The 21,223-nt window shown below is 56.0% G+C and overlaps 1 protein-coding gene across 1 annotated transcript in view; it reads left to right on the top strand.

Annotated features, from left to right (window-relative positions):
* The window catches only part of HMCN2 (hemicentin 2), a 170,601-nt gene that overhangs the window by 129,511 nt on the left and 19,867 nt on the right, over positions 1-21,223 (top strand). The window contains exons 63-84 of the mRNA XM_081594769.1: positions 2,202-2,345; positions 2,438-2,597; positions 2,687-2,811; positions 3,699-3,882; positions 6,369-6,466; positions 7,001-7,267; positions 8,024-8,214; positions 8,648-8,729; positions 8,823-8,959; positions 9,554-9,695; positions 9,782-9,926; positions 10,724-10,851; positions 11,440-11,596; positions 12,401-12,522; positions 13,321-13,485; positions 14,770-14,877; positions 15,094-15,228; positions 15,591-15,725; positions 16,272-16,462; positions 18,154-18,367; positions 19,547-19,681; positions 20,865-21,055. Of these exons, the coding sequence (XP_081450895.1) occupies positions 2,202-2,345; positions 2,438-2,597; positions 2,687-2,811; positions 3,699-3,882; positions 6,369-6,466; positions 7,001-7,267; positions 8,024-8,214; positions 8,648-8,729; positions 8,823-8,959; positions 9,554-9,695; positions 9,782-9,926; positions 10,724-10,851; positions 11,440-11,596; positions 12,401-12,522; positions 13,321-13,485; positions 14,770-14,877; positions 15,094-15,228; positions 15,591-15,725; positions 16,272-16,462; positions 18,154-18,367; positions 19,547-19,681; positions 20,865-21,055 (3,356 nt within the window). The remainder of the gene's footprint in view (positions 1-2,201; positions 2,346-2,437; positions 2,598-2,686; positions 2,812-3,698; positions 3,883-6,368; positions 6,467-7,000; positions 7,268-8,023; positions 8,215-8,647; positions 8,730-8,822; positions 8,960-9,553; positions 9,696-9,781; positions 9,927-10,723; positions 10,852-11,439; positions 11,597-12,400; positions 12,523-13,320; positions 13,486-14,769; positions 14,878-15,093; positions 15,229-15,590; positions 15,726-16,271; positions 16,463-18,153; positions 18,368-19,546; positions 19,682-20,864; positions 21,056-21,223) is intronic.

Below are 21,223 nucleotides of genomic sequence, written 5' to 3'. Positions count from 1 at the left end.
AGGCTCCACTGGGGCAGAAGGGATGGCAAAGGGCAGGTCTGGGTGCGTCAGTTATCTGTTGAAAATCCTTCCGTGGCTGGAGTCCTCAGGACCACAGCCCGGGAGGCCCTCCAGGGCCAGGGCCCACTGGCCGGGGCCAGCCCCTCTCTGCCCTGCTCTGTACTCCAGACAGATCCAGCTGCTCTCAGCTCCTTGCATGTGCCTATGTCTGTCTGTCTCTCTCAACAACAGCTTTACTGAGATACAATTCACATACTATACAGTTTACCCAATTAAAATGTATTCTTCAGTTGTTTTCTGTGTATTCACAGATCACACCCACAATCAATTTTGGAACATTTTTTTTAACTGTGTATTTAATTTTTCCTTTTTATTGTAGTATAGTTGTATAGTTGATTTACAATGTTGTGTTAATTTCTGCTGTACGGCAAAGTGATTCAGTTATATATATATATGTATATATAGAGATATATAGAGAGAGATATATATACATAGATATATATATACATAGATATATATATATAGGCTTCCCAGGTGGCTCAGTGGTAAAGAATCTTAAAGAATCTGCCTGTCATTGCAGGAGATGTGAGTTTGATCCCTGGGTGGGGAAGACCCCCTGGAGAAGGAAATGGCAGCTCCCTCCAGTATTCTGGCCTGGAGAATCCCATGGACAGAGGCGTCTGGTTGGCTACTGTCCATGGCGTGCAGAGTCAGACACAACTGAACATGCATGCATGCCCATATGTATATATATATATGTATATATATATATACACACATATTCTTTTTAACATTCTTTTCCATTATGGTTTATCACAGGATATTGAACAATTCCCTGTGCTATACAGTAGGACCTTGTTGTTTATAATTTTGGAACATGTTTACCACCCAAAGGAAATCCCTTACCATTACCTTCATTCATAGCCACTCTAGCCACCCCCTAACCTACTTTGTCTTTATAAATTTGCCTGTTCTGGACACTTCATGTAACACGTGGAATCACACAACATGTGGCCTCTTATTCCATTTAGCACCATGTTTTCAAGGTTCGTCCATGTTGTAGCATGTGTCAGTTCTTCATCCTTTACGCTTTTTTTTTTCATTCATTTTTATGGTTGAACATTCCAGTGTGTGGATATATCACGTTTTGTTTATCCATCTGGACATTTGTGTTGTTTCCACCTTTGGCTGTGAGGGATAACATGCGTGAATGTTCTTGTACAAGCGCATGGCATATGCTTTCCTTCCTCTTTGATATCTGCCTGGCAGTGGAGTTGCTCTGGGCTCTCTCCTCTCTGGCCTTCAGCTCCTGGCACATGCTGTTTCCTTCCTGAAATACCCACCCTGGGCTCCCTGAACCACCTCCACTTTCACCTGGCTGATTCATACCAACTTTCAAGTCTCAGCTGAGACTCACCTCCTCCAGAAGCCCGGCCTCGTCTCTCCAGGCTCCGTCAGGGTTTCACACGGGCTTGTGCTTGTGTCACTGTCTCTGATGCATTTTGAACTCCTTGAGGACAGGGACCACCTTTCACCCATCTTTGATTCCTGAGCTCACTGTTGGATATGTAGTAGTTGCTCAATACATTTGGTGCTGAAAGGCTGGCTGGACAGATGAGGATCTGAGAGACGGCAGACCAGCCTGGGCTGGTGCAGTTAAAGAAGACTTTGGGGCAGAGGTGCCGCTGCAGAACATGAGGGGGAGGCATTCCAGGCCGGGGGTGGGAGGTGCAGTCTGAGCAGAGGCTCAGAGGAGCCCCTCGATTGACTCACATCAAGGTCAGTGAGTGGCTGATTTGCCGTGATCCACGGGGGCGGGGGGAAAGATTGGAAAGGAGGTGGGAGATGAGCTGGGCCCGAGAGTCAACAGGAAGAGGAGCAAGTCCTTGACAATAAAGGGAGTGGGATCCCTTGGGGAGAAATGTCCCCAGTGGAAGGGTGTACTCAAGGGTTGGTTATAAGGACTGGAGCAATCAAAGGCGCCCAGGCTGGGGAAGGCTGTGATGTCTGGGCCTCAGTTTCCCTATGAGAGTAAGAAAGGGGTGGGTAATTCAAGGGTTCCCGGGGTCTTTCCAGCCTTGTGAGTGGGGATCCACCACCCTCCCAGGGAGTCACGTGACTTTTGTGTCTGGGCCCAATAGTGGCACCTGAGGCAATGGGTCTGAGCAGGTAAAGTCCAGCCATGCCCCTCCTTCCTGCAGAGAGCAGCATGGCACGTGGTATGGTCTCCCGGGGGGGCCGCCTCCAGCTGAGTCACCTGCAGCCAGACCAGGCTGGTACCTACACGTGCGTGGCCGAGAACGCCCAGGCTGAGGCCCACAAGGACTTCGTGGTGGCCGTGCTGGGTACGTCTGCACCCTGAGCCCCCCATGTCCCACCCTCCCACACACACCAGCCCTGCCTCTACCCCAGGGCCTCACCGCAGCCCCTGCCACAGTGGCCCCCCAGATCCGGAGCTCAGGTACCACTCAGGAGCACAGCGTCCTGGAGGGGCAGGACGTGCAGCTGGACTGCGAGGCCGACGGGCAGCCCCCACCGGACGTGGTCTGGCTGAAGGATGGCGGCCCGCTGGACCATAGAGTGGGCCCCCACCTCCGGTAAGGCCTGGCCAGCACCCTCCCCATCCCAGGCGGCAAGCCTGCGTGTCCTCACACGCCTGCCTCCCGGCTCTCTCTCCCCGTGACAGGTTCTACCTGGACGACAGCTCCCTGGTGCTGAAGGGCCTGAGGGCCTCGGACTCGGGTGCCTACACCTGCGTGGCCCGCAATGCGGCCGGCGAGGACGCCAGGCTCCACACCGTCAACGTGCTGGGTGAGCGGCTGAGGGCGAGGAGAGGCAGGCAGTCCAGCCGTCCCAGGATGGCAGCGGCCCGGCCAACATGGGGCCTCCCCTGGGGCGTCTGGAGGGTGCAGACAGGGCCCTGATGGGGGGACCTGTGAACCTCCATCCACGCCCCCTCTGCGAGCCGGGCATGTCTGGCCTCTCTGGGCCTCTGACTCCTCCTCAGGCCGGGGCACAACTGCCCCAGGGGTACAGCGAGTGAGTCAGGGGATTAAGGAGAGACCCACAGGGTGAGGCCACACCCCCACACCACGGGTGTCCTCCTCACCGGGGGTGGATGTGGCTCTAAGAACCACGTGGTGATTGCCACTTGATGATTGCTGGTGGCAGAAGTCTAGGTACCAGTGCCATCTCCTGGGACTTCCTTGGAGGGGGGCCCACCTCCCTTCCCCTGACCCCCTCCCTCTTGTTGTTGTTCAGTCGCTCGTTCGTGTCCGACTCTCTGTGACCCCATGGACTGCAGCACGCTGGGCTTCCCTGTCCTTCACCGTATCCCAGAGCTTGGGCAAACTCATTGTCCACTGAGTCTGTGATGCCATCAAACCATCTCATCCTCTCTTGCCCACTTCTCCTCCTGCCTTCCATCATTTCCAGCCTCAGGGTCTTTTCCAGTGAGTCGGCTCTTTGAATCAGGTGGCCAAAGTATTGGAGCTTCGGCATCAGTCCTTCCAATGAATATTCAGGACTGATTTCCTTTAGGGTGGACTGGTTGGATCTCCTTGCAGTCCAAGGGACTCTCAGGAGTCTCCTTTAGCACCACAGTTTGAAAGCATCAATTCTCTGGCACTCAGACTTCTTTATGGTCCAGCTCTCTGACCCCGTCACTGCTCCTTCTCTCCTCTCTGCCCACCCACCAGTGCCTCCCACCATCGAGCAGGGGCCAGAGGGTGCGGGGACCCTGGTGCACAGGCTTGGCGATCTGGTGAGCATGGCGTGCCCCGTCCGGGGCTCCCCGCCTATCCACATGAGCTGGCTCAAGGACGGCTTGCCCCTTCCGCTCTCCTACCGCACCCACCTCCACAGCTCCGGCCGCACTCTTCGGTAAGGTGGCGGTTCCCTGGCCCACCAGCCAGTACCCCAGACATCCTCCTCAAGCGGCTTGCTTAAAAACACAACTGAATGGCTTTTAGACTGAAAATAATATAAACATATAGACATTTTTGATGAGGGGGACGAGAGGTCCCAAATGGAACTCCAGAAATGAAAGTGGCCTCTGCCCTCAGGTTTTCACAGCCCAGTGGGGGAGGCACAGATCCGGGTGATGACATCTGGTTGCACCTGACTCACCCTAGCCCTGGTAGGAGAAATCAGGGAAAGCTTCCTGGAAGAAGGTACCTGAGCAAAGTCTTCACGCATTCAGCAGCACTTCCGGAGTGCTTGCTGTCCCAGGTGCAGTTCCAGGCACTGGGATGGAGCAGTGAGCAAGACAAAGCCTCTGCTCCACCCTAGTTGTGGGGATGGATGGGGATGCAAAGTAGACAAGTATAAAAGTGACATGTCACGAGAGATGTGTGCTCGGGTGAGGGAAGAGGAAGTGGCCGTGGAGGGCAGTTTTAGGGTGGCCAGAGGCAGGGACTCAGAGGAGATGACCCTTGAGCAGATGTGGAACGAGATAAGAAGGGGAGGCTAGTGGCTTCCACGGGAAAGAGCCCCCAGGCGGGAAGAGCAGGTTCAAAGGCCCTGAGGTGGGCATGTGGCCGTGTGTTCTAGGAACAGAGTCGGAGGGTTAATGAAGGAGAGGTCGGTCAGGTGACATAGGGCTTTATAGGTGCTTCAAAAGACTTGGGTTTCCTAAGGAGAGACGGAGAGCCCTGAGAGGGTTTTCAGCGGAGAAGCCTCATGATGTGGCTCGACTTTTGTGTCTGTAGTGGTAGAATATACATAATAGAAAAATCTACCATTTTTAAGTGCACTGTTCAGGGGCATTAAGGACATTCACACTGTTGGGCAGCCATCACCATCATCCTTCTCCAGACCTTTGCATCATCCCAAACTGCAACTCTGACCCATTAAACACCAATTCCCCACCCCCTCCGCATCTGCTGGCATCCAGCATTGTACTTTCTGTCTCTATGAATTTGCCTTATTCTAAGTCCCTCCTGTAAGTGGTATCGTGCAATAGTTGTCCTCTGTGACAGGTTTATTTCACTTAGCATCATGTTTTCAAGATTCGTCCATGTTGCTGTTTAGTCACTAAGTCGTGTCCTACTCTTTCTGCGACCCCATGGACTGTAGTCCGCCAGGCTCCTCTGTCCATGGGGATTTCCCAGGCCAGGATACTGGAGTGGGTTGCCATTTCCTCCTCTAGGGGATCTTTGCAATCCAGGGATCATCCATGCTGTAGCTTGTGTCAAATTTTCCTCCCTGATATTTAAGGCTGAATAATATCAAGTGGTATGTGTAGAACACATTTCCTTTATCCACTCACTCATCAGTGGACACTTGGATTGCATCCACGTTTCAGCAGTTGTGTGAATAATGCTGCTGTGAACATCGCAGTACACATATTCACTTGAGCTTCTACTTTCATTTCTTTGGGGTTGTGACTGAGGCTGCAGTGTGGACAGCAGACTGTACTGTAGGCAGACTGTACTTTACAGCAGACTATAGCGCTGAGGGCTCAGTAGGAGGGTGTGCTGGGGCTTCGGTCATAATCCAGGTGAGAGGCGGTGGGGGGGCCTGGGTCAGAGCCATGTGACGGGGGTGCTGGAGGTGGTCCAGCTGGTGGTGTCGTGGAGAGAGGAGAGATGGTGGGTGGAGTTGAGCAGGGCTCTGGGGTCTTTATCCGGGAACTTGGAAGGCTGAGTTCTCATTTTCTGAGACGGGTCCACAGTGGGAGAAGCAGGTTGAGGCAAGTTGAGACCTGGGCTCTCTTCCCACATGTTGGCTGGAGAGATTCTTGGACATAAGGAAAGGTGGAAACCATGCACTGGATACTCTGGTTGGGAGTTTAAGAGATAGGTGCTGGAGATGGTCAGCAAACAGGTGGTGTTGGAAGCCGGGACAGGCTGCAGTCCCCAGGGGAGCGAGTGTGGGCTGTGCCCAGGTTGCCAGCATTAGGGCGGGTATAACAGACATTTCAGGGTCACTGTGGACACTGACAAAGGCAACTCAGGAGGAGTGGTCAGGGTGAAAGGGGGTTCAACAGACAGTAGGGGTTCAGGCAGTGGAGACAGTGAGTAGAGATGTTTGATGAGTCCTGAAAGCTGAGCGGAATTGTCTAGAAGAAAGGGTTCGGGGATAGCAGGCCACCCTGGGGAGGGATGGTGGAGCTTCAGAATTTGGGAAGCAGGAAGTCTGGGTGCAGAGTGAGATGGGAAGAGAAGGCGGCAGCACTGGGGGTGGGGAGTCTGGGCTTCCTTCTGGGGGTTTAAGCAGAGGCAGGCCTGGTCAGGTGTATGTTTCAGAGCCCACCCCTCTGGCCGGTGAGATGTTGGGGACAGGATGGAAGAGAAGGGGGACTGAATCCCTCTCTCTCTTTCTCCCCCCACCCCACTCTCATCCCCCGCTTTGCTCGAGGGCTTCAGGATTTCCCAGGTGCAACTGGCAGATTCGGGCGTCTTCACCTGTGTGGCCGCGAGCCCAGCAGGTGTGGCTGAAAGGCACTTCGTCTTGCAGGTGCTCGGTACGGAGCAGGGGGTGGGTTACCGGGTCCTTTGGCCTTGGGGTGAGAATCAAGGCCCTGTCCCCTCCCCTCTGCCCATCTGTATGGAACCAAGGGTTGGCCCTCAGGGGTGTCAAGGCAAGACACACACTCAGCCTCTGGTTCATTCAATTACTCTTTCACTGATCTCACAAGTGGTTCTTGGACACTAGTGTGCCAGGGCCGCCCAGGATATGGCTGTGAGCAGAGGTGGCTGCTGACACTAGGAGGTCAGTGAGGAAAACAGCTCTGTAGAAAGACAATTAAAATTCCAGATGACTGGTGATACCAGGGGAAGGAGAGGATGCCAGGGGAGCACAGAGAGGGCACCTCACCTGGCCTCGGGGGTTCAGGGAAGGCTTCCTGGAGGAGGTGAGGTCTAAGTCGAGGACTGGAGATAAGAAGGAATAGACCGGGAGAAGGGCACTCTGGCCAATAGTTACAGCCTGTGCAAGGGTCCAGGGGCCACCTGGCATCAGATAAACTGACTCGTGCCCACTCTTTGGCTCTGCACAGTGCCCCCAGTCCTGGAGCCGGTCGAGTTCCAGAATGACGTGGCGGTGGTCCATGGCTCCCTGGTGTTCCTCCCATGTGAAGCCCGGGGAAGCCCCCTGCCCTTTGTGTCATGGATGAAGGATGGGGAACCATTGTTGCCCCAGAGCCTGGAGTACGGGCCTGGCCTGCTGCTGGAGGCAGTGGAAGCGGGGGATGCGGGGACCTACTCCTGCGTGGCCGTGAGCGAGGCAGGGGAAGCCAGGAGGCACTTCCAGCTGACAGTGATGGGTGAGTCCCCTGCCCCCAGTGCCAGCTTTTCTGGGCTTGGGGTGGCAGAGGAGTCCTCGGGGTGGGGGGGCGATGGAGAAGGTGGTGAGCGAGGTGAGCACCCCAGAGGCCCACTGGGGCTTAGGGAACAGGTCTTGCTGACCCGGCTGCAGTGTCCGGGGGCCCAGATTCTTTGTTCCCCTGGGGCTGTGCCCCCCACTCTCATCACCCAAACCTTGTAAAGAAGGAAAAAAGCCACTGAGGTCTCGGGGCTCTGGGTCTCAAGCACAAGATTTTGCAAGAGCTGTGCCACATTGAAAAGATGCATCTCCCTTCATACTGTTTCCTGGTTGGTTTTAAAGCACAAATAATTGCCCCAGGCAGATGCGCCTGTGGTCTGATGCCTTTAGGACCCTCCAACACCATCACCAGATCTTCCCTGGTGGTTCAGTGGTAAAGAATCCGCCTGCAATGCAGGAGACATGGGTTTGATCCCTGGGTAGGGAAGATCCCCTGGAGAAGGAAGTGGCTATCCCCTCCAGTATTCTTGCCTGGGAAATCCCATGGATAGAGGAGCCAGGTGGGCTACAGTCCATGGAGTCGCAAAGAGTTGGACACGAGTGAAGAACTAAACATCAGCAGCAGCAACTCGATCACCACCGCCTGTTTGCGGCCCCATCTTCTGTCAGCATCGGGATGGTGGGGGAGGGGAGGAGCCCCAGCTCCCAGTGCTCCTGGCATGTCCCCAAGGCTGACCCAGGGTGGGGTGTCTTGCAGATCCCCCCTACATCGAGGACTCAGACCAGCCCGAAGAACTGTTGCTGACCCCTGGAACCCCTTTGGAGCTCTTGTGCGATGCCCGGGGCACCCCTGCACCCAACATCACCTGGCACAAGGATGGGCAGGCCCTGAGCAGGCCAGAGGATGGCGCAGGGGCCAGGCGGGTGCTCCGGGTGGAGAGTGTGGAGGTGCGGCTGCCCCAGCTGCCATGGGACGAGGCTGCAGAGGGGAGGGCAGGGGCCCAGCAGCACTAGGCAAGGTTCGGCCAAGCTCCACTTTTGTTTGGGGTGTGAGAATGTGAAGATGACCCCCTTGGCCTGGGGCCATGCCCTTGGGAACCCCCAGTCAGGTCTGACTCAAGGCTGATGCGGAAACCAGATAAATCCCTAGCCCAACCATAAAAGAACTGGTACAGTCAAGGGGGACTTCCTGGAGGAGACGAGCTCCACCTTAGCCCTGAAACAAGGGTGAGACAGTAATAGGGAAGGAAAGTCCCAGAGAGGAGAATGGGTTTGTGGCCTGAGTCTGAGTCCTGGGCCCTTAGCTTTGTAGGTGAGAAGCCAGGTCAGGAGGCGGGCAGGCTGGGGCCAGAGGCAGCTGCTCACCCTGCTCCATCCCCAGGTGGGCGATGCTGGGCTGTACACTTGCTTGGCCCACAGCCCTGCCGGTGAAGTGGAGAAGAGCTTCCAGGTCAGAGTTCAAGGTATGGGGTGCCGGAGTGGGGCAGGAGAGGAAGGCAGGATGGGACGGGCAGAGGCAAGTCCATCTCTCATGCCCTCTCTGCCTGCCCCACCAGCCCCCCCAAATGTCATTGGGCCCCGTGGCCCCCGCTTTGTGGTTGGCCTGGCCCCAGGACAGCTGGTTCTAGAGTGCTCGGTGGAGGCAGACCCAGCGCCAGAGATCGAGTGGCATCGAGAAGGTATCCTGCTGCAGGTGGGTGCCAGGCTGGGCACCCTGGGGCGCTGCCTTCTGTCCCTCTCGGGCCCCAGACCCTGAGCAGACTGGCTCCCAGGTGCCAGGAGCCTGTTCGTTGCTGGCACTGTGCATAACTCCTGACTGTTAAATTGTATCTCCACCCTGTTAAATTGTTATATTATTATCACCTCATATTGGTTATGCGGCCACTGAGACAAGGCTAAGGTTTGCACTCAGGACTTCTGACGCCTGTCTGTACTGTACCTTTGAGCCAGGCCTTGTGACTGTATGGCCTGGGGCCCATTCTCGAGGTTCTCTGTGTCACCCCTGAAATGCAGTCCATTTACGGCAGTGGATTCCAGGATTGTAGATCTGAGGGAGGCTTCAGCTCCTGGTCTGAGCGTGAGCCCCCTGCAACAGGCCTGAAGGCAGAGCTCCAGGGAGGATGCCCTTCCCTCCCAAAGGAGCCTGTTTCCCCAGAGAGTTCTCAGCTGGGCACCAGTGCAGGGGCTGCGGGCCAGTCCCACTGGTTTCGTGACCCTGCTGCCTGGGGGGCTGGCCAGGCCCTGCCCCACACTGGTGAGGGTCTGCCACCGTGGGGGGTCTCTACAGGCGGATGCCCACACCCAGTTCCCCGAGGAGGGCAGATTCCTCCAGCTGCAGGCCCTGAGCACGGCTGACAGCGGCAACTACAGCTGCATAGCCCGCAACGCGGCAGGCAGCACCAGCCTGGCCTTCCACGTGGAGGTCCACAGTGAGTGCTCCCACCCCACCCACCCTGCCCACTCTCCAGAGAGTGATGGACTCCCAGCACCCGCTCCCTCTGTGCCCCTCCTCCAGCGGTGCCCACCATCCAGCCAGGACCGCCTATAGTGAACGCCTCCGTGAACCAGACGACCCTGCTGCCCTGCCAGGCAAATGGTGCCCCCAAGCCCCTTGTAAGCTGGCGAAAGGACGGGGTCCCCCTGGATCCCTGGAGCCCCAGGTGGGTGCTGGCAAGGGAGGGCCTTAGGGAGGGGTACCTGAGCCCTCTCTGCAGGTTGTAAATGGAAGCCCACCTGGGCAGTTGGAGCAGGAAGGACATGAGTCTTCTCAGAACCCAAAGGCAGGCATGCCCATTGGTTAAAGGCCTGAGAACTCCTGTCTGTCTGTCTGTCTGTGTCTGGTTTTGACTCTTGCTTGCTAGTCTCTGTTTCCGTGTGCGGGTTTCAGGCCTCTCTGTCCCTCAGATCAATTTTCTATGCCTTCTTTCTCTGTAAACAGGTTAGGGATGCTCCCCCACCAGCCTCCCACCCCGCCCAAGTGATAACTCCTTGGTTCACACAAGTTGCAGAGCCTGGAGAGCTGTCTGTGAATCCCAGTTCCAGATTCCCAGCTCAGAGAATTCCATTGGCCAGCCTGCGGAGCGTGTTTGTCCCCAGTCCAATCGGCTGTGGCCAGGGGTGGGATCACAGAGTACAGACAAGGCCCCTGGGAAAGGGCAGTTGCCAGACCTGATCTAGAGGCTGTTCTCAGAAAGAGAGGGGGTACCACTGCCTGCTGGCTCTTGAGGGGAGGCAGGGTCTAGATGGGAGCATGGAAGGCCAGAAGCAGCCCCTCTCACCCTTTCTGATTCTAGGTTACCATGTGGATTGCTGCCCATGGTCGTGACCCCCACCCCACCCTGACCTTGGCCTCAAACCTGCAGGATTCCTGAGTTGGCATCCTCTTGCTGGAAAAGTGAGGGACCGAGGGGAGGGTCTTGCTGGAGACACCACCAGGGGTCCCCTCCCTGTGTTCCAGGTTTCAAGTTCTGCCTGACGGTTCCCTGAGGATCCAGCCAGTCCTCGCCCAGGACGCCGGTCACTATCTCTGCCTGGCATCCAACCCTGCAGGTTCAGATCGGCAGGGTCGTGACCTCCGGGTCTTCGGTAGGTAGACAAGGGAAGAAGGTGTGTTTTTTGCCTTCAGCACCCACCCCCTGTCTGGGTGGGGTCCTGCTTAGTTTCTGGGTCATCCTAGCTGTAGGAGCCAAGACCAACGGTCTCCAAATGTCTTTAGACCATGAAGCCCATTGGTTAAAAGTTTTGAGTGTGTATACTCAAGGATGCATATTTGTTTTTATGCAAACATGTACACTTACTACTATACTATTATATTGAGTGATAAAAGATGTACAAGCTGTATAACACTCAGAATCACTGAGCCAGAGGCTCTAATCTGGCCTCAGGCAAGCTGCTGGGGAATTTTGCCCTGGAGGCCCCATTCAAGGAGAGGTAGTTAGGGAGATGCCAACTTCAAGGGTGAGCCAAGGTCCCATCACCCCAGCTTTGGGAGCCCATTGGAAGACCCGCTCCAGGAGTTTCTCCTGCCTCCCAGTCCCTGCTTCCTCGGGGGTGGATTGAAAGGGATAAGAGTAAACCCTGCTCCTCGACTTCGTCTCTGGGCACATCCCCGCCAGACCCCCTGCCCCTGCCCGCATTCCGCACCCTGTATCCTGATCACTGCTTTCTCCCCAGAGCCTCCAGCCATCGCCCCCGGCCCCTCCAACCTGATCCTGACTGCTCACACCCCAGCCTCACTGCCCTGTGAGGCCAGTGGCTCCCCCAAGCCCCTCGTGGCTTGGTGGAAGGACAGACAGAAGCTGGACTTCCGCCTGCAGCAGGGCACCTACAGGTGCTGAGCTGGACCTTCCAGGGACATCGTGAGATCCTCAGGGTGGAGGAGGGCTTGCTCATCTCACAGACAGGGAGGGAGCTGGGTCAGAACTGAGGTTGGGACGTGCTTGGGTCTCACTCACCAAAGCCAGCACCAGAACTTTTGTGTCCGGACCTCCGGGGGCAAGGAGGTCTTTACAGGAGATGCTCGGTAGGAGGTGGGGGCATTGGGGACATACAGACAAATGGAGAATATATGGCCTTTGAAACCACTTCAGTCACTATTTAAAAACCCACCTAGAAGCTTAAGTTCATGCTGGCTGAGACTGAACCCATAGTGCCTGTAGCAGCCTTGGTCTCCCTGTTTCTGAAATCTGATCCTGAACTGATCCCTGGGAGGATTAAGGGGATCAGTTCAGCAATGAATTCACCAGGTATTTGTTGTGTTAGGTGCCAGGTCATCGTGGAGCTTTGTGAAGAGACAGGTGTTCAGTGAACACAAGCGGTTCTAATCAGGGCTTTGGATGTGGTTGCTATTGCAGAAGTTATCCTAGGTGGTAACTGTAGAAAACTTTCTAGGATTATGGAGAAACCCAGGGGCAGACATTAAAACTGCCCACAAACTCAACAGCAAGACCTTAGGAGGTGGAAAATTCTAGGAGAAACTTATCGAGTCGGCAGTGGGGGGCCAGATACGGGAAGGGAAAACGGTCAGGAGACACACGCCCCGCCTCCAAGCTCCTGGGCAGGGAAGTCATGGCTGGCTGGTTTCAGGTCAGCCAAGCCAGTCACTTAGCACATGAGTGTCTGTCTGTCTGTCCAGACTCCTGCCCTCCAACGCCTTGCTCCTCGAAGCCCCCAGGCCCCAGGACTCAGGCCAGTTTGAGTGTGTGGTGAGCAATGAAGTGGGCGAGGCCCGCAGACTCTACTGGGTGACGGTTCATGGTGAGTTCATGGTCAGGGCTGATGGTTTACGGGAAGTTCATGGTCAGGGGTGAAGATTGAGGACAGTGCCTCCCTCTCCTGGGCGCTCTGTCCACCTGCAAGGACCTGAGGATTCCCCCCCAGTCTTTCTTTGCTTCCCGAATCACCTCCTCCAGGAAGCCCTCTCTGATCCTGCCCTCCCACACTGACATAACCTGACTCCAGCACAGTCTGTGGGAGCTTGTAGGAGAGGCTTCTCCCTAAATCCAGAATGTTCTGAACCCAAATCTGACCTTGTCATCACCCCAGATAAGAGCCCCTCCCACCATGGCTGCCCACTCCCCTCAGGATAGGGAGCTCAGTGTCACCTGGGCTCACAAGGTCAGCCCTGCTGACCCCCAGGTTCAGCTCAGCTTTTTGTTCCTTACCTCGGGGACCTTTGCACATGCTGTTCCCTCTGCAGCGGACACCCTTCCCTTCACCCAGGCAACACCACCTGCTCTTCCTTCAGATCTCAGGTTAAATGTCATGTCCCCCGAGGGCCTTCTCTGGCTCCCCAACTCTGTGCCCCCACCAAGCGCCCTTGTCTTGTGAAACGCCCCCTGAGATACCTGGCTAGTATCTCTAGGAAGCTGTTCATAACTATCCCCCATGCCCAGCAAAACACAGCTGAGTGAACAAATGTGACTACCTCTCTGCTGAGCCTCGCTCCCTGGCCCCTCATCACTGATGTCCCTCGTGTCTGTCTGTCCTTCTCACCCGCCTGGCCCCATGGCTCTGTGTTCCCCAGGGGACCTCGAGCCCTGACTTGTGTTTCAGTGCCTCCCACCATTGCCGACGACCAGACAGACTTCACCGTGACAATGATGGCGCCCGTGGTCCTCACGTGCCACAGCACGGGCGTGCCGGCCCCAGTCGTGTCCTGGAGCAAAGCAGGCACCCGGCTGGGGGTGCGAGGGAACGGCTACCGTGTGTCACCTTCAGGTGGGTAAGGGTGAGCCACGTGGACCGCTGCTGAGGGGACACTAAGGGACACTGGGCAGAGGCTGTGAAAGCAGCCCACTGGGGCCTGGAGGTTGAGCAAGATGGAAAGTTCTGGCCCGACTCTGCCATCCCCTCACCATGTGACCCGGGAGAAGCCCCTGATCCTCTCTGGGTCTCCCCGTCCATTCACTGGAGTGTTGACGTTCATCAGTCGGTCCCTGATGCTAGCTGGTAAATCGGTGCTGCTTAATGACAAAATGAGAAAGACAATAGCTGTGTGAGAGTTTTCATAAAGCTGGTTTTAGCTCATTAGAATTGTCCTTTATCCTGAAATCATGCTTTTCTTAATAATTTGGGGTTGAAAGTTTTTATGAAATTAAGGTGATTGTAGATGTGATGTGACTTAAGTAGTAGTAGATGTGACTTACGTGTCTTTGCTTTTCAAAATAAAAAGTTGGCAACTTTACGGGGATTCTCCAAATTAAGTATATTTGTTAGCTGATTGGTTAGGGAAATCCTAAAGTGTGTGAACCATTGGCCAGATCTGTAGTTGTCCAACTCTTTCAAAGCAATAGAACGCTTCCTTCTGACAAGTGGCTATGAGGAAGCTGGACACGTGAGAGAAGCTAGGTTCTGGTTCCATTTGGGGCTGGGGTATGTGCTGCAGAGTGGTCCAGAGTCAGGCAGGCCTCGCTTCCCTTGCCCACTCAGGAGGCCCTCAGGGGTCTATAGGGGATGATTTAGAAACCACCTTACCTGACTGTTAAGGTACAGCTTACAGTCTGGGAAGGTTAAAATGGTGTTCACTGAGCAGCCAACACTGAGGCAGAGAGGGCAAAGGGAGGACAGAGGAGGTGGTAACCCAGGAGGGCTTCCTGGAGGAGGCAAATTGTGAGCCACACACAATAAGGACAGCAGCGTGAAGGCCTGTGGAAACTTGCTAAGGTGGGGGTGGGCCAGGGATTCCAGGTGGGGCAGTGGCAGATCCTGGCACATCACAGCCAGAAAGGTCTAAAGACCATCCTGTGTGATTCCACATTGTACACCTGGCCCAGAGACTGGAAGGTGCAGAGAGCAGAAGGGATCTTCCCATGGTTATGCTCTGGGAAGGGAGAGAGGCCGGCCCAATTTCCCCCATGCTCCTTACAAATGGGCAGGGAGGCAGGTTGAGCAATCTGCAACAGAGACACCAGGGTGGGATGTGTAAGAGCCCAGCCGGCTTCTTCCCTGGGAGGTCTGTTCCGGGTCCCCTCATCCCTCTCTGTGTCCCATTCCCATCCACAGGGGCCCTGGAAATCGGGCAGGCCCTCCCCATCCACACTGGCCGCTACACCTGCATGGCCCATAACTCTGCAGGCATGGCCCACAAGCACGTGGTCCTCACCGTGCAAGGTAAGCGTCCCCAGGCCAGACACCCGTGGCCCTGGAGGCAGGGGAGCAGGTGGAGGGCTAGGGGATTCCCTGGGAGAAAAGACTCAGCCTGCCTGTGTTTACCATTCCGAGGTTTCCAGAACCCTCTGTTCCCTTTAGAAGCCTCTCTCTCTGGTGCTCAGACAGCCCCCGGTTGGAGGTGTCCTCAGGGACCTCTGCCGCCCTGTTCCTTTGCAGCTTCCCCCGTGGTGAAGCCACTGCCCAGTGTGGTCTGGGCGGTGGCCGAGGAGGAGGTGCTGCTGCCCTGCGAGGCCTCGGGCATCCCCCGGCCGAGCATCACCTGGCAGAAGGAGGGGCTCAGCTTGCCTGCAGGTGAGTCCCCTCCTGGGGTCCTCCTTCCTGTCCCGGGGCTGCCCACTCCTGCGGGGAGGTCTGGAAAGCCCGTGCCCCGCCCAGAGGCATGGCACCCACCTCCTGCCAGCCTGTCTTTCCTCACCAGCCCAGAGCCCTTCATTCTGCCTGAGCACTCGGTGGCTGGGTTGGGGGATTGAGGAGGGGGACAGCCCGGACGGGCTCTGGGTTCAGCTTCCAGGCTCACTCTGTGCCCCGGTCAACCTGTGACCACAGCAAGTCACTTGCTTGGTCAGACCAAACTGCCCAAGCAGCCTTCCTGCCCTCCTCGGGGGTCCTGCTGCCCCAGCCACCGGCTCCCAATTCCTCCCCACCAAATCCAGGGGCCGGTACCCAGGTCCTAGCCGGTGGACAGCTGCGGATTATCCATGTCAGCCCAGAGGATGCTGGAAACTATTTCTGCCTCGCCCAGAACAGCGCAGGCAGTGCCGTGGGGAAGACTCGGCTGGTGGTGCAAGGTGGGCCCGGGGAGGGGGACCAAAGTGGACCCCCGTGAGCTAGGGGCTTTGAGACTCCTGAGACCCCCTCTGGTCTCTGCTTGGCTCTGGTCCCAGGCGGGGCATGTCCCTGTGTCCATGCCTATCCCAGAAGGCTTGTGGTTCTGGAAGGAATTCAAGGAACACATCTCCCATTTTTGCACCCAAGGTCTGGCTTCAGACAGTAACTCCGGTCCTCTCTGCTTCCTCTGGCCTCTCGTGGGAAACGAGTCTGGTTTTCCTTCGTTCACGTTGGCTTTGCAGTAGCAACAGCCATTTCTGTCGTGTTAGTCTTTGTGTGTGCATGTGTGTGAATGGGATCACTATATCACAGCTTCACCAAACTCGAGAAAATCCCCAGGTTGTGCAGACCACAGGCAATGGCTTATGACCAAGGGACAGTGGTGGGTACAGCAGGTGAGGTTGAAGAAGGGGCTGAGGGTGTGCCAAGTCCCATGGGCACTGGGACAGGGGCAAGCCACCCCAGGCCAGACCCAGTCCCCGAGCGAACTCCCTCTCCCCCCACAGTCCCACCTGTGATCAAGACTGGCCTCCCCAACCTGTCCATCACCAAAGGCGCCCACGCCCTCTTGCCCTGCACCGCCAGCGGCAGCCCCGAGCCTAACATCACTTGGGAAAAGGATGGCCAGCCTGTGTCCGGAGCCGAGGGGAAGTTCACTATCCAGCCTTCCGGGGAGCTGTTGGTGAAAAACTCGGAGGTGAGGGCCTGGCCCCGGGAAATGATAGTGACAGCGGAAGCAGCAGACACCTGCTGAGCACCTACTGTGTGTCATGCCCTGTGCTGAACCCCGCGCCATTTCTTAATCCTAGACTCTGGGGAAGTAGGTATTATCACCCCCCCCCACAGATGAGGAAGTGCTTCCCGGGTGGCTCAGTGGTAAAGAATCTGCCTGCCAATGCGGGAGACCCAAGTTCAATCCCTGGGTCAGGAAGATCCCCTGGAGAAGGAAATGGCAACCCACTCCAGTATTCTTGCCGGGGAAATCCCATGGACAGAGGAGCCTGGTGGGCTACAGTCCATGGGATCTCAGAGTCAGAAGCAACTTAGTGACTCAACAACAACAGATGAGGAAACTGAGGTTCAGAGTGTACCCCGGTGTTCAAGACATGCTGTTGCCAAGAGGCAGCATGGAGATTTGGATCAGGACCTCTGTGGCTAGTTCCTGGGGAGGGAAGGAGCTCTGGAGGAAAGGAGAGGGGTGCATGGCAATGACTTAATGTCCCCAAACTGCCCCTACTGTTCTCAGCCTGAACCACGGGTGTGGATGGGACCTGGGCCCCCTTCCCCCACCAGCATGCATCATGTTCTATAATGACAAAAGGTCGCTCTCCAGTCAGATGAGCTGGGGGCTGCTGGGCGGGCACACCTGGAGGGGGTCTCGAAGGCAGGGATCCTGCCACACAGGGAGCCAGATGTGCAGTGCTGAGCCCTGTTGATATGCGCGTCGGACGTCTCCTCTCAGAGAAGGACTGGCTTCAGGGATGATGGATGAGGCGAGCTCAGGTCCCGTCCTGCACACATAATAGGTGCTCAGCAAATGGTGACTCTTAGGAGCGTGTAGTTGGGCCTGGATGATAAAGGCTGAAAATTCAATAAACAATCAAATGAAGAATTTTTTTTAAAAAGGGAATTTTATTTGAGCCCAACCGAGGATTATAACCCAGGGGACCTGTTAGACATCAAAGACACAGTCACATACATTTTTAAGACAACGAATCGTACATCAAAATGAGATACTGGTATTTTAGATAAAGTTCACCAAAGACACATACTCCAGGTAAGCAAGTACAAAATGAGCGGCGAGTCACCATGACCCGCTTAGAGAGCTGGGAAAGAATGCTCTTCTTTTAAGAAGTTATGTTGCTATCGTCAGAGGAAAGAAGAAAGATTGTTCTTTACAGCCGAGCAGGCACGTCCGTCTTTGAGGAGGTCTGGTTAATGGGTAACACACTTTAGGCAGGGGAAGGGGAGGCCCGAAAAGACACGGAGAGAGAATCTGATGTTTCATTTTTCTTGTCCTGCCTTAAAATATAAATGTTATTTCATCAAAGCGCATAGCCAGGACTTCCCTGGCAGTCAAGTGGTTAAGACTCTGTGCTCCCAAAGCAGGGGGCATGTGATCCATCCCTGGGTGGGGAACTAAGATCCTGCAAACCGCACACGGCACGGTCCAAAGAAAGAAAAACGATGCCTAGCCATATGAAGGTGGCAGGGAGATGCAATGGTAAAGCTGAGCCGTTTGCCAGCTGTGTGACCTGGGGCAAGTCACTTTGCCTCTCTGGGCGGCATGGTCCATGGGAACCTTCCCAGGAGCAGGTCCCCGGGGGACATTCTGGCCTGTGCTGGAGCAGGAGCAGTTCTCAGGCTGACCCCTCCCTTTGCCCGCAGAGCCAGGACGCTGGCACTTACACCTGTACTGCTGAGAACGCCGTGGGCCGTGCCCGCCGTCGAGTGCATCTCACTATCCTGGCCCCTCCTGTCTTCACCACCCTGCCCGGGGACCGCAGCCTGCGCCTCGGGGACAGGCTGTGGCTTCGCTGTGCAGCCCGGGGCAGCCCTACACCCCGAATAGGCTGGACCATCAACAACCGGCTGGTCACAGGTCTCGGCCGGCTGGGGGCAGGCGGGACAGGGACCCGGGCCCTGGGAGGTTGAAGAGGATGGGGAAGAGGGTGCCAGTCAGCCTGTGGGTTCTGGGTCTCCAGACTTGGCCCTGCGTGGGAGGAACAGGGCAAACACACGCGGCCCTACGTGACCAGTCACAGGTCAGACCCGACAAGAAGCTGCCTGCAAAAAAGACTCAACTCTGGAGACCTCCGGGCCGGGAACAGGGACCGAGCTCCAGCCCAGCCCCTCAGCAAACTCCTTTCCTGGGGAGCTCTTTCCTCCCACCTGCATCCCAGGCCCTATTTCAGGAGGCCCAGGGGTTGGATAGCATCACCGACTCAATGGACACGAACCTGGCAAACTCTGGGAGATAGTAAGGGACAGGGAGGCCTGGTGTGCTTCAGTCCATGGGGTCGCAGTCGGACACGATTCAGCGACTAAGCAGAGACAAGGTCTATCCAGGCCCTGTGGTATATAGAGTAGGTGCTCAATAAGTGTCTGCTGAATGGATGATTGCTAAGCCCCTTCCACTGCAAATGATATTTTCAGACCCTCCTAGTCCAGGTGCTGGGGAACGTGTGCGGCTCCTGTTTGCACACCTGCAGAAAGCTTTGCTTCAACCCCACGACTTCCTGGGCAGGGAGCTTGGGAGAGAGATTCAGCCCCTGTGAACCCTGCTCTTCATCTTAAAATGGAGAGAACTGTGTGATCCTGAGGGCAGAATGATTTAATGCAGGAGGCACGCCTGGCAGGGCCTCGCCTGGAGTAAATGGCCCATCAGTGTAGCACCTGCCCTTATTCCTGAGGTAGGGACCGTGTCGAATGATGACAGGGAAATCAAAGGCTGGTCATAGCACCTATCTGTATGTAAACCGTGGCATCATCTCTACAAGTGTCACGTGTTAATAGGTCCCCAAAGACCTACACTGGGCCACTCATCAAACTCAGCGTGAACTTGAAAATGAGAAAAGGCAGGTCCTCAACAGCATCCTCTAACGTGGCCTGTGCCTGCCATGATCAGGTCTGACTTGCTTAGGCTTCCAGCAGGAAAAGGGACACTTTGTGCCTTTATGAAGCACCTGCTGGATACCTAGGCCTGAGTTAAGTGTTCTGGGCAAGAGGTCCCGGCACTCTGAGCTCAGAAATCCAAGGGGCGTCTCTTTCTCTGCCACAGAAGGGGTGTCCGAGCAGGATGGGGGCAGCACGCTGCAGCGGGCGGCAGTCACGAGAGAGGACAGCGGGACCTACGTCTGCTGGGCAGAGAACAGAGTGGGCCGCGTGCAGGCGGTCAGCTTCGTCCACGTGAAGGGTAGGGAGTGACCCTATGGTCTTTCTCCAGGCTTCTTGTGACCCATTCTAGTGGTTTTTCTAAGAAACCGGTCTCCTGATCTCTGAACCAGTACCTCTCCACCCTGGTTGGGCTTTGGAATCTCCCGGGGGACTTCATAAAACCCCAAGGCCCAGATTTCACCCAACCAGTAAAGACGAGGCCCTGGCATCAGTGCTTTTTACCCTCCCCAGCTGTCCCGGGCCTTCCCAGGTGGCACTAATGGTAAAGAACCCACCTGCCAGTGCAGGTAGACCTAAGAGATGAGGATTCAATTCCTAGGTCGGGAAGATCCCCTGGAGGAGGCCATGGCTACCTACTCCAGGATTCTTGCCTGGAGAAGCCCTTGGACAGAGGAGCCTGATGGGCTATAGTCCATAAGGTTGTACAGAGTGAAGTGACTTAGCGTACCCAGATGCCCCAGCTGTAGGTAGAATGAGATCTGACCCATTGACCTTCAGCACTGCCCTTAGCTGAACGAGGTAAGTGTGGAAGGGGGCCGGGGGCCTGGCAAACAAAGCGAGAATCTCGCCAGTTTTCCAGTTGCCCCCCACAGCCCTCCTCCCCCAGGAGCAGCCCAGTAACCCTCATGGCACCGTGACATGTAGACTCAACTTTAGGATGGGAGGGTGGGCCCAATGGACAGAATGAGCTGCCCACGGCACCAGGACTCTACTGTTGGTAGAAACAACCTCAGGAAACCAGCAAGGGTGAAAACCGGCACAGGGCAGCCAAGAGTGGTTTAAGCATCATGGAATGAGAATCGGAAACGTGTTAGTGTTGCTGTGTCCGACAGAGGTGTCCTAATGACCATGTCATCCTTGTTTTCCAAAATACCCTACAAGCATATGACACTCATAGCATTTCTCCCCTCCTGTGCCTGTCTCAGGCATCACTAATCAGTCGTAGCACTATTCCCACTCTACTTCAAATCCTTCTCAGCACAGTGTGCCTGGCAGCCACTGCCAAGCTAGTGCACTTGACCCATGACATGGAGGTTGTTTGCTGTCCCTAAAGCATTGACTTTACACAGCCATGTCGAACCAGCAGGAGCCTCTGTGGTTCCTTGGGGTCTGGCAGGCAGGCCTTTGGGGATGGATTCATGGAAAGCTTAACCTAAAGGGAACCTCCTTTCTGACCCCCTGTTCAATGTCACCTGACACAGAGGCCCCCGTCCTACAAGGGGAGTCATTTTCCTACCTGGTGGAACCCGTCGGAGGCAGCGTCCGGCTGGACTGTGCGGTCCGTGGAGACCCGGTGCCTGACATCTACTGGATCAAAGATGGCCTTCCTCTGCGGGGCGGCCGGCTCCGGCACCGGCTGCAGAATGGCTCGCTGATCATCCGCAGGACGGAGGCAAGGCGGGGCCCGGGGCTGGGCTGGGGCCACCCAGGACAACCTCCGCTCTGTCTGATGGCCCAAGACAGTTGTTTAGTAGGTTGGCACCACCTGATATAGTCTACCAAGCACTTTCCTGCCCATACCCAGAGATTCTCCCCCAACTACCTAGGGCAACCTCCAGCC

The sequence above is a fragment of the Giraffa tippelskirchi genome, chromosome 4 (assembly GCF_054371585.1).
Source record: "Giraffa tippelskirchi isolate mGirTip1 chromosome 4, T2T-mGirTip1v1.2.pri, whole genome shotgun sequence".
NCBI classification, from domain to species: Eukaryota; Metazoa; Chordata; class Mammalia; order Artiodactyla; family Giraffidae; genus Giraffa; species Giraffa tippelskirchi.
The sequence above is the reverse complement of the archived record's forward strand: the minus strand, read 5'-3'. Positions and strand labels throughout refer to the sequence as shown.